A 14,991-nucleotide genomic window follows, 5' to 3' on the forward strand; every position below is an offset into this window, starting at 1 on the left:
GAGAACCAAAGAATACATATCATTTGATTGTGACTGTCAACATATATATCCAATTCTAGAATAACTAATCATACAGTAGGTAACTCTAAAGCCACCTGAACCAAAGGCTGTGTACTATAACACATAGTATAATGTTACATAATAAAAATTTGTCTCCTTATCATGCAACTGAATTTTGCCGACTTAATTTATTAGAAATACTTAAAATCTTCCAACCTGCCTACAAATTGGAAATAGGGTTATCCAAGGCACAATCTTGGTGAAGCTGAGTAAGGTCTCACCAGAGAAGAGCTATTCACACAGTAAGTGGGTTGAGGAAAAGAACAGAAGGAAGAGGAACCATTCCCCTTCTTTTGTAAAACTTGCTATAAGAGATTGTTAATGAGGAAGAAAAAAGCAACTGGAGCTGTAAGGCAGCTGCAATAGAATAAAATTTCAACGCAGGGTCTTTCTTTGTTTCTTTTTTTCTTTCTTTGTTATTCTGGAGAACTAAAGCTCATTGGACTGCGTTCCCTGAGCCTCTCCTCCCATATCCCATGGATTGCCTAGCCATTGAACTTAGATAGACCTCCACTCTCAGAAGAAAAAACCACTATATTTGTTCTTTCGATTTACAAACATAATCCAAATAAGGATGATAGAGATCTTAGATAAGATACCATAAAACCATTGTTACAAAAATTGGAAGCATATCACTGTTCTTGAAACTACACATACAAAGAATGTGGACCATAGTTTTGCCTTTCTTTTTAAAGTCATGTATACTTTTTAAATTCATATTTGTAATTTTCTTTAATTGAAAAGTATTCTTGTCTTGTGTTTGCTTTTTTTTTTAGTGAAAAATTTCTCAGTTGACTTTGTAAACTGGTAATTTAATTTCCTTTACTAGGTGTCCCTTGAATCTAAAATACAACTTAAAAATAAACAAGAATTCCAGTTCTTTGATGATGAGGAAGAAACTGGAGAGAATCATACCATCTTCATGGGCCCCGTAGAAAAGTGAGAGTATTCATTTATGTTTGCAGTGCTTTTAAATTTCTTTTCCGTTTTATTAAATTTCAATTCTGTACATACACACACACACACACACACACACTTGTGGTTTTTGCTTGTGTTTTTTTGTTTATTTTGTTACAGATTGATAGTATATCCACCACCTCCAGCTAAGGGAGGCATCTCCGTTACTAATGAGGACCTACACTGTCTAAGTGAAGGAGAATTTTTAAATGATGTTATTATAGACTTTTATTTGAAGTAAGTTAATTTTCTTTCTTTTAGCACATTTTTAACATTCTATAATGTATATCTTTGTTTTCTAGAGTCAAAACTTTTTAATTTTCTTATTCTATCACTACCACTTATGTGACATTTGGGAAATTATTTAATGTCCCTACCTGTGTGTTTTCTCATTTAAAAAATGAAAATAATATCTAAAAGGGTATGAGAATTAAATAATACATGTCAAGCACTAGGAAAATACTTGGCAAATATAACATGTTCATAAATTCTAGATTATTATGTTGTTATTGTTATACTGCCTCAAGCCTTTTAAAAAATGGTTACTACCTTAGGTTAGGTAATAAATTATTGTGTAAGCACAAAAGTATGATTTTTTACTTGGTATTTCATCAAGTGCCAGCTATGAACCACGTACTGTGTTAGAAGTTTATGGTTTTGTAGGGAGCAGAAAAAGGGATTAAAGCTTTGACAGGAGCATTAACATGGTATAGATATAGCAGCAAAAGAATGTTTCATTCTCTTCATGGGTACAGAAATAGGAGGGACCAAGAAGCTTTCCTGGAAGAGCTTATATCATGACCCAGTATACACATGCTTAATACATGTGTGTGCAGTGTTTCTGTATGTTTAAGTTTATATGTGTTCAGTGGTTTGTGATATAAAATGAGTGTGTATATGAAACAAAATAGAACTTACCTATCAGTATGTCTAACACTTGCCAATATTTTCTAGTTTATTCAGGGCGCCTGGGTGGCTCAGTCAGTTAAGCATCAGACTCTTGATTTTGGCTTAGATAGTGATCTCACGGTTCTTGAGTTCGAGCCCCCAAGTCAGGCTCTCAAAATAAATAAATAAACTTAAAAATATATTTTTTTTCTAGTTCATTCAAATGTATTTCATAAAACAATATTTTTTTAAAGAACTGGTTGTTGAAAGCTGCTGAATTGATATTATAGCTTACTAATGGTTGCACTCAACAGTTTGGGAAAAGAAAACATTGTTATAAAGAGTGAAAGGTTTGATCAGAGAAATGTTTGATATTATAATTGAGCTTCCTTAAGATCATTTTGACAAGAATGTTCATTGTGGGTGTGTAGTTGAGAGATGACTTAAGGAAATTAATCAAGGTGATATAAGAAGCCTGATTAAGTCATTTTATTTGGAGTGAAGAGGAAATAAATGTTTTTTAGGAGGTAGAGTTGTTTAGCAACTGATTGAATGGATATTAAGAAAGAGAGGAATGGATGGCAGATAACTCCTCGCTTTCCAACTACTGAGACCTGCTAAATGATTTTGTCACTACCTGTGAGGCAGTGAATGCAAAAACAGAACAGGTTTGGATGGAGGACAGGATGAGTTCCTTTTAGATGTCTTTAATAACAACAGAAGGGACAGTGCCAATAAGCAGTTGAACATATGGTTCTGGAAGTCATTTGAGTTCTTGCTTGGAGGATAGAGAGTTAGGAGGTTTTATTTTGCAAGTGGTAATTTAATTATGAGAATGGGTGAAATTGCTTAGGAAGAAATACAGAATGAGGAAAAGAGCTACAAGAACAGAATCTGGAAAGTTAAAGAGAGACAGGGAAGAAAGAGATTCTCTTGACTAAATTTTGAAAGATCTGATAGCTAAGAAGAAAAGTCTGGAGAGGGTTATGTCATGAAGTTGAAAGGAAGTGAAAGTTTTAAATAAAGAGGATACATTTAATGTCAGTACAGCAGAGGTCAAGGTAGATAAGGGCTAAAAGTAACTTTAAGGTTGTAGTGACCCTGAGCTAGATCGGGGTCAAATGTAGAGCTGGACTTGTACCTGGTCCCTGGGGAATAATGAGATACTCTATTCTCTCCCTCTCTAGCAGAGGTGGTATCAATGGAGTCCTAGTGGGGAGCCTTCCACCCCTACTTACTATTAACATTGAGCCCCTCCACCTCTCATAACAATGGTGACCTAGTAGAGAACCTGAACTTCACCTCCACCTAGTGGTAATGAGATAGCACCCACCGCATCCACTGGAAGGCGGTGCCAGGGGAGGCCTGCTAAAGCACAAGAACTAAATCAGATCTAGAGTCCTATAATATAATATTCAAACTGTCCATATTTCACTTGAAAATTACTTATCTCATCAAGAAACAGAGTTCAAACAGAAAAACAGAGTAAACACCAAGATGGCACAGATACTAGAATTATGACATGGGCACCTGGGTGGCTCACTTGGTTAAGCATCTGACTCTTGGTTTTGGCTCAGATCATGACCTCTCAGTTTGTGGGTTTGAGCCCCATGTCGGGCTCTGCGCTGACAGTGTAGAGCCTGCTTGGGATTCTCTGCCCCTCCCCTGTTCTCTTTCTCCCTCTCAAAAATAAATAAACTTAAAAATTATGACAGATTTTAAAGCATCCATTATAAAAATTCTTGAATGAACAATTGTGAACATACATGAAACTTAGAAAAACATAGATGTAAATGAGGAAGAAATGGAAATTTTAAAACTAAAACTGTAGTAACAAATGAAAACTTTGATAGGCTCAACAGCAAAATAAAGAAGAGAGAGGAAAGAATCAGTGATCTAGAAGATAGAGCATATTACTAACTACATTCAATTTAAATGCACTATTTATTTCAGTTAAAAGACCAAGATCAACAGAGAGTGGATTAAGCACCATAGCCCAACTATGTCCTGTTTACAAAAAAGTGACTTCAAAGATAATAATATATGTAAGTCGAAAGTAAAAGGATGGAAAAAGATATGCCATGCAAATATTAAAGCAGGAGTGAATTATGATATCATTAGAAAAATAAGAGGCGCCTGTGTGGCTCAGTCAATTGAGTGTCTGACTCCTGATTTTGGCTTGGGTCATGATCTCATGGTTCTTGGGTTCAAGCCCCGCATCATGCTCTGCACTGACAGTGTGGAGCCTGCTTGGGATTTTGTCTCTCTCTCCTCCACTCTATGCCTCCCCAGCTTATGCGCTTTCTCTCTAAATAAATAAATACATAAATAAACCTTAAAAAAAGAAAGAAAGAAAAATAAACTTAAGAACAAACACAACTACCAGGGCTAGAGAGAGACACTATACAATGATAGGTGAATCTACTAAGAAGACTTAGCAATCCTAAATGGGTGTGTACCATACAACAGAGCTATAAAATATGTGAAATAAAAACAAACTGATCTAAAAAGACAGACAAATCCACAAATAGAGCTGGAGACCTTAATTCCCCTCTATCTACAATTGATAGAACAACTACACAAAACTGACAGTAACGACATTGTCAACCATCAGGATATACTTAACATCAGAGGATAATATTATATTCCTATTATGTTAACTATATACCATTTCCAAAAGTACTGTTTTTCCTTTTGAAGATTTAATGGTAATGGAGTATGTTTCGGTAAGTTATAAAATGTATCAGATTTGCTAGCAAGAGAAACTGCCCTAGATTTTAAATGCTTGACTTTGCAGATTAACGTTAGACTCCTGCGACCTCTAACAAATTCATTCGAGTTCAAATTTCTTCGTAGCTAAGTCAAAAGATGTTATCTCCTACAAATGGCCAACAATGAAAAAATTCTCGATATTATTCATCAGAGAAATACAAGTCACACCCACAATGAGTTACTATCTCATACCCATTTGGATGACTCCTATCAAAGAAAGAAAGAAAATAACAAGTGTTGCCAAGTATATGGGCAAATTGGAATCCTTGTGCACTGCTGGTGGGAATGTAAATGGTACAACCACTGAGGAAAACAGTAGGGTGGCTCCTCAGAAATTAAACATAGAACTACCCTGTGATTCATCAATCCCACCTCTGAGTATATATCCAAAAGAATTGAAAGAATTTGCACACCCATATTCATCGTAGCCAAGAGGGGGAAGCAACTCATATGTCCATTATTGGATGAGTGGATAAACAAAATGTGGCATATAGATACAGTGGAATATTATTCAGTTCTTAAAAGGAAGGAAATCTGTCACATGCTGTAACATGGATGAATCTGGAAGACATTATGCAAAGTGAAATAAGCCAGTCACAAAAACAAGTACTACATGATTCCATTGTATTAGATGTCTGAAACAGTCAGATTTATACAAAAAGAATATAAATGGTAGTTTTCAGAAGATGAGGGGTGGGGAGGGGAAAGAATTGTTTAGTGAGTATAGAATTTCTGTTTTGCAAGATAAAGTTCTGGAGATATGTTTCACAACCATGTAAATCTACTTAACACTTGAACTGTACACTTAAAAAATTGTTAAGATTGGGGGGCACCTGGCTCAGCTGATGGAGCATATAACTCTTGATCTTGGGGTTGTAAGTTTGAGTCTCATGTTTAAAAAATTGTTAACATTGTAAATTTGATGTTATGCATTTTTTATTATGATTTTTAAAAACAGATGTCCTCTCTTAATTCTAATGTATACTAACTTAAGAAACCAAGCCAGAAGTTCTTAAGTCAGTGTGTAGAACAGTACCACTGTTGTTGGATGAAGTGTTGTTCTATGAGTGTCAATTAGGTCAAGCTGTTTGATAGTGCTGTTTGGGTCATCTTTGTCCTTACTGATCATCTGCCCACTTCTTCTATCAATTATTCAGAAGATTGTGGGCCTCCAAGTATAATAATGGATTTGTCTATTTTTCCTTATGATTTGATTCATGTCTGGCATTTAAGGAACAAGACAAACTGAAAAAAAGAACCCAACCCCGACTTTTAAATACAGGGAACAAACTGGTGGTTGCCAGAGGAGAGGTGGGGGGAGAGGGGGGTGAAATAGATAATAGAGATTAATGATGAACACTAGTGTATAGAATTGTTGAACCATTATGTTGTACACCTATTCATTTTTGCCTTATGTATTTTGAATATTTGTTGTTAGGTGCATACACATTTATGGGGTTTTTTTTGGAGAATCAACCCTTTGTCTCTCTATATCCTTAATAATCTCCCTGTGCTTAAGCCGTCTTTGTTCAAAATGAATGTAGTTACTCCAGCTTTGTCTTAGTTTTTGTTTACATGGTATATATTTCTTCATCACTTTACTTTTAACATCTATTTATTTTTAAAATAGCTTTTGCTTTTGAAAGCATATAAAGTTGAATGTCTGTTTTGTTTACATTTAGTTTATTATATTTCATACATCTATCTTTTTACATTGTGGTAGAGATTTTTATAGTGTGTGTGTATACTCTTAAATTTTTTACATTATAGGGGGCCCCTTGACATTTTACATTAGTACTTTAAAACTACATTAAACGTGTATTATCTAAAGGTTCTGCCTTTTCTGATCCAAATCTGCATTCCAAATAGAAATGAAAACCTAACAAAATCCATGGTTTTTAGAAAAATCTGTTGTATTTCTCTCATGACATGTTTGGAAGTGAATTAAAAAGAAACTTTTATCTTAAATTTCACTATATTAAAATAAGTAATTCAGCTGTTACCAGAGCTGTTCATTCTTTTCCATTTCTACTCTACAAGTAGGAAACGAGCTTTTTTTCACAGTGCTTTTCTTAATAGACAGTATTGTATTAGTTTCAGGTGTACAATATAATGGTTCAGCAATTCTATACATTACTCAGTGCTCATCAAGATAAGTGCACTCTTAATCTCTATTATCTATTTCATCTATCTCCCCACCCACCTCTCCTATGGCAACCACCAGTTTGTCCTCTGTATTTAAAAGTGTAGGGGTGGGTTGTCTATTATTTTCAGTTTGTCTTGTTTCTTAAATGCCATGCATGAGTGAAATCATATGGTATTTGTCTTTCTCTGACTTATTTTACTTAGCATATACCCTCTACATCCATCCATGTTGTTGTATATGGCAAGATCTCATTCTTTTTTGATGGCTCAGTAATAATCATTGTGTATGTGTGTATGCCACATTTTAATCCATTCATCTGTGGATGACCAGTTGGGTTGTTTCCATGTCTTGGCTATTGTTAAGTAACACTGTGATAAACATAGAGGTACATATGTATTTTCAAATTGGTGATTTCATTTTCTTTGGATAAATACCCAGTAGTGTAATTACTGGGATCATATAGTAATTCTATTTTTAGTTTTTGAGGCACCTCCTACTGTTTTCCACTGTGGCTGCACCAATTTGCATTCCCACCAGTGGTGCATGAGGTTCCCTTTTTTTCCACATTTTCACCAATACTTAATCATTTCTTTTTTTTCTTTCTTTCTTTTTTTTTTTTTTTTTTAAATCATCCTGACGGGCATAAGGTGATAACTCATTGTGGTTTTCATTTGCATTTCCCTGATAATTGATGATGTTGAGCATGCATTTCCCTGATAATTGATGATGTTGAGCATCTGTTGGCTATCTGTATGTCTTTGGGGAAAATGTCTATTCATGCCTTCTGCCCATTTTAATTGGATTGTTGTTGTTTTCCATGTTGAGTTGTAGAAGTTCTTTATATATTTTGACTATTAACCCTTTATTGAATATATCATTTGCAGATATCTTCTCCCATGTAGTAGGTTGCTTTTTTATTTTGTTGATGGTTTCCTTCACTTTGTGAAAGCTTTTTTTTTAATTTTGGTTTAGTCCCAATAGTTTAATTTTGCTTTTGTTTTCCTTGCCTGAGGAATCCTATCTAGAAAAGCATTTCTGTGACGATGTCAAAGAAATTACTGCCTATGTTTTCTTCTAGGATTTTTACAGTTTTCAGATCTCACATTTAGGTCTTTAATCCATTTTGAGTTTATTTTTGTGTATGGTATAAAAAAGTGGTCCAGTTTTAATCTTTTGCATGTAGCCATCCAGTTTTCCTGACACCATTTGTTAAAGAGACTGTCTTTTCCCTGTTGTGTATTCTTGCTTTCTTTATTTTAGATTGACCATGTAAATGTGGGTTTATTTCTGGGCTCTGTATTCTGTTCCATTGATCTCTGTGTTTATTTTTGTGCCAGTGCCATATTGTTGTGATTACTACTACTTTGTAGTAATTCTTGAAATCAAGGATTGTTATACCTCTAGCTTTGTTCTTCTTTTTCGAGGTTGTTTTAGCTATTCTGGGTCTTTTCTGGTCCCATACAAATTTTAGTATTACTTGTTCTACTTCTGTAAAAAAAAAAAAAAATCGCTATTTTGATAGGGCTTATATTAAGTCTTTAGATTGGTTTGGGTAGAATGGACATTTTAACAGTATTGATTCTCCAAATCCATGAGCATGTAATCATCTTCAGTTTATTTCATCAGTGTTTTATAGTTCTCAGAGTATGGGTCTTCCACTTCTTTGGTTACATATATTCCTAGGTACTTTATTAATTTCTCTTTCTGCTACTTCATTATTAGTGCATAGAAATGCAATGGATTTCTGTAGATTAAATTTGTGTCCCGTGACTTTACTGCATTCATCGATCAGTTCTCGTAGTTTCTTGGTGGAGTCTTTAGGGTTTTCTATATATAGTATTATGTCATTTGCAAAAAGTAAAAGTTTTATTTCTTCCTTAACAGTGTGGATGCCTTTTATTTCTTTTTTTCTTGCCTGATTACTGTGGGTAGGACTTCCAGTACTATATTAAATAAAAGTTTTGAGATTGGACAGTCATCTTGTTCCTAATTGTATGTGAAAAGCTCTGTTTCTCACTATTGAATATGATGTTAACTGTGGGTTTTTCATATATGACTTTTTGTAATGTTGACATATGTTCCCTCTAAACTTTGTTGAGAGTTTTCATTATGAATGGATATTGTACTTTGTGAGATGCTTTTGCTGAATCTATTGAAAAGATCATCTGGTTTTTACCCTTTCCCTTATTAATATGATGTATCATGTTGATTGATTATGAATATTGAACCACCCTTGCATCCCAGGAATTAATCCCATTTGATAATGGTGAATAATGAATTTTTTAAATGTATAATTGGATTTGGTTTGCTAATATTTTGTTGAGGGCTTGTGCATCTATGTTCATCAGAGATACTGGTCAGTAGTTCTCCTTTTTGGTAGTGTTTTTAGCTGGTTTTGGTATCAGCGTAATGCTGGCCTCGTAGAGTGAATTTGGAAGCTTTCCTTCCACATCTACTTTTTTGGAATAGTTTGAGTAGAATAGGTATTAATTTTTCTTTAAAGTTTTGGAAAAATTCACCAGAGAAGCCATCCAGTCCTAGACTTCTGTTTGTTGGGAGATTTTTGATTACTGACTCAATGTCATTGCTAATAATCTGTCTGTTCTAATTTTTTGTTTCTGCTTCAGTTTTAGAAGGTTGTATATTTCTAGGAATTTATCCATTTCTTCTAAGTTGTCAAATTTGTTGGCATACATTTTTTCATAATCTCTCATAATCCTTTGTATTTCTGTGGTGGTTGTTATTTCTCCTCCATTTTGATTTTATTTATTTGAGTCTTCTTTTTTTCTTGGTGAGTCTGGCTAAAGGATTATCAATTTTGTTTATCTTTTCAGAGAATCAGCTCCTAGTTTCATTGACCTGTTCTTTTTTGTTTGTTTGTTTTGTTTTTGGTCCCTAATTCATTTATGTTTGCTTTAGTCTTTATGATATCCTTCCTTCGACTTGTTTTCAGTTTTGTTTCTTCTTTTTCTAGCTCCTTGAAGTGTGAGGTTAGGTAACTTATTTGAGATTTTTTCTTGCTTCTTAAGTAGGCCCGTATTGCTATAATTATCCCTCTTAGAACAACTTTTGTTGCTTCCCAAAGATTTGTTTGTTTGTTTGTTCATTTTTGGAGGGAGAGTGCATGAGTGGGGGAGGAGGTGGGGGGGGGTAGAGAATCTTAATCAGGCCCCATGCACAACATGGAGCCTGACGTAGGGCTCAATTCCACAACCCTGGCATAATGACCTGAGCAGAAATCAAGAGTCAGATGCTCAACTGGCTGAGCCACCCAGGAGCCCCTGGACTGTTGTGTTTTCATTTTTATTTGTCTCTGTGTAGTTTTGATTTCCCCTTTGATATCTAGGTGACCTATTCATTGTTATTTAGCCTCCATTTATTTGTGACAAACTTAAACTTTGCCAGTATTAAAAGAAATAGTATGGTATTGCATCTAGAGAGTGTTAATGAAATGTGGAAAAGAAAATAATTATTTTAGTAAAAACTACCTTCAAAGTCACACAGAGTTGCAGATTAACCTTAAAGTCATCTTTTAATTTAGTGACACAATTTAAAAAGTTATAAAATGATTGTTAGATTGTTCATTTTATGAAGTAAGCAAGCAAACAGCTTTACTATGATATTTGATATTTAAGTGATTTATGCAGTAAAAGAAAAAAATGCACCCAAATCTAAGAAATTCCTACTACTTGGTTGTAATAATCTTGGATTTTCCCTTTTATTCTAAAATAAGTGACATGGGGCACCTGGCTGGCTCAGTCTGTAGCACATGCATGTCTCGATCTTGGGGTCATGAGTTTGAGCCTCACATTGGGCATAGAGCCTATTTTTAAAAAATAAATTTAAAAAAATCATTAAAAAAAAATAAGAGACATGGCTCTTCTAATTAATCTGTAGTTCTAATAACGTGTGTAAAAAAAAAATCCCCAGAATTATACATAGTCAAAGAAATACTTATGGATATATATATCAGATCATAAAGACAAAACTAGGTACTTTTAATTAAAAAGCATAGATTTATTTACATATGAAGTAGAGCATCAGTTTTCTTAAATCGCTTATATCTTTCCTTTTTGAAGTTGAATTATGTGTTTATTCATTTTAATTTTACAAAATAGTCATGTAGTTTGGGGGGAAGTAAAAGCTGCCTGGTTCATCCATTGTGGTGTAGGACCTACGTTCAGATCTAGTTCAGGACATGTTCTGTTTTGAGTATGTAATTGTAGAATTCAGCAGTTGATATAAATTATGCAATGAGGTAATTTATTGTCTTAGAGTATCTTTTGTGGGCACACGCTGAGTTGCCGTAAAGCAAGAAATCTATAAGTTCTATCCTGTTCATCAGAAGTTGAGCTTTAAAAAAACGTTCAAATATTATGATAAAAGTGACCAATCTCAAAGATATGTCCTGTGGGATATTTGCTGTTTCTGTGTAAGATTTTATAAGGTTTTCAGATGCTTTTCATATTAATAAAATGAATATGGTCATAAGCCTGAATTTGCATAGCTTCTCTGAGGGAGCTTGGAGCATTATCAGTTAATCATAATTTCCTTTTATAATATTAAGGATCACCACTGTTTGTTTTGATATAGACCCATAGAAAAAACAACCAAGCAAGTAAAAATTAGAACCCATGTAAGATCACTTTTAAAAAAGTCATTATTACAATTTCACTTTGGTAAAGCTTCTAATTTTTTCTGTCTTTATAAAAAGTAGTCTGTGGTTGGGTCTTCATGTTTTATTAACTGAAGTATTTAAAACAGAATAAACAGTTCATAAAAATAACAGCTTTATTGAGAAAAAATGCACATACCATTATAATACTCACTTAAAATATATATTCAAGGGTGCTTGGCTGACTAAATTGGAAGAGTGTGTGACTCTTGATCTTGGGGTTGTGAGTTTGAACTCCATGTTGGGTGTAGAGATTACTAAAACAATTTAAAAAATATTTAAAATATATATTCAGTGGTTTAATATATTCAGACAGTTGTACAGCCATCATAATCAATATTAGAACATTTTCATCCCTCAAATGAACCCCAGTACCCATTAGCATTGAGTCCTCATTTCTCTCCAACCCAACCCCCAACAATAGGCAACCACCAATCTCCTCTGAAAATTTCATATACATGTAATCATGCAATATGTGGTCCTTTGAGACTAGTGTTGTTCACTCAGCGTATTGTTTTCAAGGCTATTCTGTGTTATAGCATGTATCAATACTTCATTTCTTTTTATTACTAAATATTCTGTTGTGTAGATATATCACATTTTATTTTTCTCTTCTTTGGTTGATGAGCATTTTTGTCATTTCCACTTTTTGACTATCATAAATATTTCTATGGACGTTCATGAATGTGCCCTTGTTTTAAAAATCAGATCTTGCAAATCATAGTTCTATTCTCAAATATCACTTTCATTCCTTGAAAATAATCTATTAATCATTGTCTAGAATATGATGTAAACTTGGCTAATAAATTCTTTCAGTTTTAAGAAATAGAGACAGTGGTGGCTAAATAGATGCTTGATCACTGTTTGTTTCTAAAATAAAGTAAACTGTTAAATTCATTATATTTGTTTCTTGTTTTAATAAAATAGATATTTGGTGCTTGAAAAACTGAAGAAAGAAGAAGCTGACCGAATTCATATATTCAGTTCTTTTTTCTATAAACGCCTTAATCAGAGAGAAAGAAGAAATCTACATGAAACAACTAATCTGTCGTAAGTCAAAATCTGAAAATGTTTAATAGATCTGTAGTAAGTCTCTCAAGTTTAATTTAATTAAAAAAGTACTTAATTTATATTGCAGCAATATCTTTTAATTCTGTTGTCAATTCATAGTCCTCTAAAGCCTCAAGAATACCTGAATTCAATAAAGATTATTGGTCCAATATCTAAATCAGTATTTCCCAAATATGCCTGATAGTTTAAAAAAAAAAAATTACTTGGATACTTATTAAATACAGATGGCTTTGCTTTACCCTAGATGTTCCATTCATAATATTTAAGAGAGCAACCTGTGAATCTGTACTTTTTTTTCTTTAGAAGATTTTTTTTTTTTTAATGTTTATTTATTTTGAGAGAGAACAAAAGAAGGAGAGAAAGAATCTGAAGCGCTAAGAGCACGGAGCCCAACATGGGGCCAAATCTCATTAACAGTGAGATCATGACCAGAGCCCAAAGTAAGAGTCAGGCACTCAACCGACTAAGCCACCCAGGCACCCTGAATCTGTACTTTTAATAAGTTATTTGGATAATTGTGCTCAGACAAGTTAAGGAAATACTGTTCTATATATTAAGCTCCAATCAGTATGTTTATAATTCCTTTCCACATACTGATTACGTCCAGCTCTAATATGTACTGATAATTGGTCAAAAGATATATACAGAGTGTCCTAAGTTCTGTCAAATGTCTTGAATTGATGGCTGCTGTGCATAATAATATTTCATATTGTTTCAGTGATTTCCTAATTTTAGATCTTAGAGTTGATGAGAGTGATTGGTTAGACCAATGTTCATAGTCTTTTTTATTTCATCTACCGTAATGCTCACTTTTCCTGCTCTCTTCTCTTCAGGTCATGATCTGATACACTTCTCAATATAGTTGCTAGTATGTAGTAATATAAATGGTAGCACTGGTTCACCTAGTAAGTAGTAGCAGGAATTAAATCTTGCAGATTCAGTAATGAGCAGTTTCACATCTTCCTGGGTCCATCTGAGATGTTCTGTTTTCTTTTCCCAGCTTGTTAAATCATCTTACACAATTGTTTTCTTTGTTAACATTGTAGCCTTCATAATTTTAAATGGCTGCATATAAGCTGAAGCACTGGAAACACTTCAGAAGCTTGATAGTTTATCTCTTGTCTTAAACAGAATACAGCAAAAGCGACATGGGAGAGTAAAAACATGGACCCGGCATGTAGACATTTTTGAGAAGGATTTTATTTTTGTACCCCTTAATGAAGCGTGAGTAAGAATTTTCTTTATGTAAATATGAAAACGTGTTATTTTTAGAAAACGTGTTTATGAGGTGAAGAACTTATTCATTTTAAACTTCTTTCTGAAATTTGTTGTATATGTCCATATTATACTGCTTATTTTATGAAAATACAGTTTTCCAGTGAATCATTTAAGACATTGTATTTTATAAACACTGGCAAGAGATTTTTCTAATTTTAAAAAGGTTTTATGTGTCCATGTAGAATAATGTCAGTTTTAAAAAGTGGCACTTGTGGTCTACCAAACAGCCTGTGAAAAGGCTTCCTTATAGAGAGTAATGACTAGGTCACATAGAAGATTTTGTATCTTTACTTTAAAAAACACTTTGACTCTTAACCAAAAAAAAGAAAAGATGACTAGATTTATGTAATTTACTTAAATTGAAAACCATGCTGACTACTTGAAGCTATTTTCTAAATAAATGGAGGTAGTTAAATATTTTATGTTATTCTCCCACAGTGACCAGAGAGGCATTGATGTGTAGGATCAGAGTGTAGACTTGAGAGTTTTTATATTTCATTTTTCTGTTCTCCTGTGCCTTCCAGCCAAAATCCCCTAGGAATGCACCTGTAGTTGGACAGCTTGGATTTGTTCCTTGCATCAAGGACCACACACCATGGGCAACCATGGAGCCTCTAAGTAAAAGTGTGTTTGAAACAGCCTCTAACACAATTTGGGCTTTGGTTTGGTCATGTGGGGAAAGGTGTAAGGAAGCAGTTGTTTGCTTGGGTAAAAAAGTGGCATTTACCCATTTAGCAAAAAGGGGGAGTATTTGGTATTCATTTGGTTGTGCTGTGACCTAGTTTGTCTCTGCTTAGACAAATTGAGAAATGGCCTTGCATTGTCTCAATTTATTATGGTTGTGGAGTAAGTTTGTCTGAAATTGATATTCAATAAGATTGTTTATGTCTAATAAGCCTAAAGTGTGCCAGACTAGCTTCTGAATGTGTTCTCTTTTTTTCTCACTATGAAAAACAAATGCAGTCAGTAGTATAATGAAATTCTGTTTAAAAATCATACGTTAATCATGAGACCTGTAGTTTCTAATGAGTGCAGCCACAGATAGGTATCTGTTTTTTGCTGTTTTATTTTTAATTTTCCTGGTGGTGGTAGTTTTTTTAAAGTCTGTAAGCTAATCCATCTTAAGTGAAATTAGTTGTTCTAG

General features: G+C 33.7%; 1 protein-coding gene across 5 annotated transcripts in view; it reads left to right on the forward strand.

The window, feature by feature from the left end:
- SENP6 (SUMO specific peptidase 6) overlaps positions 1-14,991 on the forward strand; it is a 115,969-nt gene that overhangs the window by 86,620 nt on the left and 14,358 nt on the right. For all 5 annotated transcript variants that reach the window (XM_047858009.1, XM_047858014.1, XM_047858010.1 and 2 more), the window contains 4 exons: positions 890-999; positions 1,138-1,254; positions 12,426-12,548; positions 13,701-13,793. In XM_047858009.1, coding sequence (XP_047713965.1) covers positions 890-999; positions 1,138-1,254; positions 12,426-12,548; positions 13,701-13,793 — 443 coding nt within the window. The remainder of the gene's footprint in view (positions 1-889; positions 1,000-1,137; positions 1,255-12,425; positions 12,549-13,700; positions 13,794-14,991) is intronic.

Source organism: Prionailurus viverrinus, chromosome B2, assembly GCF_022837055.1.
Source record: "Prionailurus viverrinus isolate Anna chromosome B2, UM_Priviv_1.0, whole genome shotgun sequence".
NCBI classification, from domain to species: Eukaryota; Metazoa; Chordata; class Mammalia; order Carnivora; family Felidae; genus Prionailurus; species Prionailurus viverrinus.